The following is a 598-nucleotide window of genomic DNA, read 5'->3' as shown; positions in this document are numbered from 1 at the left end:
CCCCGCCCTGCCCTCTCCTGCTCTGATGTCGCGTCTAAGTTCACGACTAAAACACGACATTTCATGAAAAAATCTAAAATGTGGAAGTTGATTATAATTTTGGCCTGGTTCGATTCGGCACGAAAAATAAACGATATCGAAAGGTTTCCGAACTACCAAAAGGAATATTTAGATACTTTTGATAAATATTATTTCAACGTGTTGATCCTAGGCTAGACTTGAAATGTTTCCTTATATCACCAAACTAACCAAACATTTCACACAGTGTTTTTTTACTAGTGGTGTAATGAGGATATGCCGATACTAGATCCACGATTGTTCTCTACATCTAAAATCTGTCCTCGACTATCTATAGGATGTAAATACTGATTTATTTCTGAATCTGTTTTTAGGTTAGTTAGTCGTCGTTTGGCCGGAAAGAGGAGGAACGTTAAAAACGACAGTCACTTACATTCTAAAAAACACTATGGCGTTCTATTGGCATTCTGGCGACAACCTGGCGTTCGTAGGTAAAATGAAAACTTTAAATTAAAACGAAAACTTCAAAACACTTAGAAGCACCGACGCAGCTGCATACGTAACCACAAAGTTGATGACC

The 598-nt window shown here is 38.0% G+C and overlaps 1 protein-coding gene across 1 annotated transcript in view; it reads left to right on the top strand.

Annotated features, from left to right (window-relative positions):
• The first annotated feature begins 398 nt into the window (after positions 1 to 398).
• LOC113211073 (uncharacterized) overlaps positions 399 to 598 on the top strand; it is a 60,639-nt gene continuing 60,439 nt past the window's right edge. The window contains exon 1 of the mRNA XM_052267612.1: positions 399 to 509. Coding sequence (XP_052123572.1) covers positions 467 to 509 — 43 coding nt within the window. The 5' untranslated portion in view covers positions 399 to 466. The remainder of the gene's footprint in view (positions 510 to 598) is intronic.

The sequence above is a fragment of the Frankliniella occidentalis genome, unplaced genomic scaffold (assembly GCF_000697945.3).
Source record: "Frankliniella occidentalis isolate FOCC.00 unplaced genomic scaffold, Focc_3.1 Scaffold55, whole genome shotgun sequence".
NCBI classification, from domain to species: Eukaryota; Metazoa; Arthropoda; class Insecta; order Thysanoptera; family Thripidae; genus Frankliniella; species Frankliniella occidentalis.
This window is presented reverse-complemented; position numbering and strand designations above follow the sequence as displayed.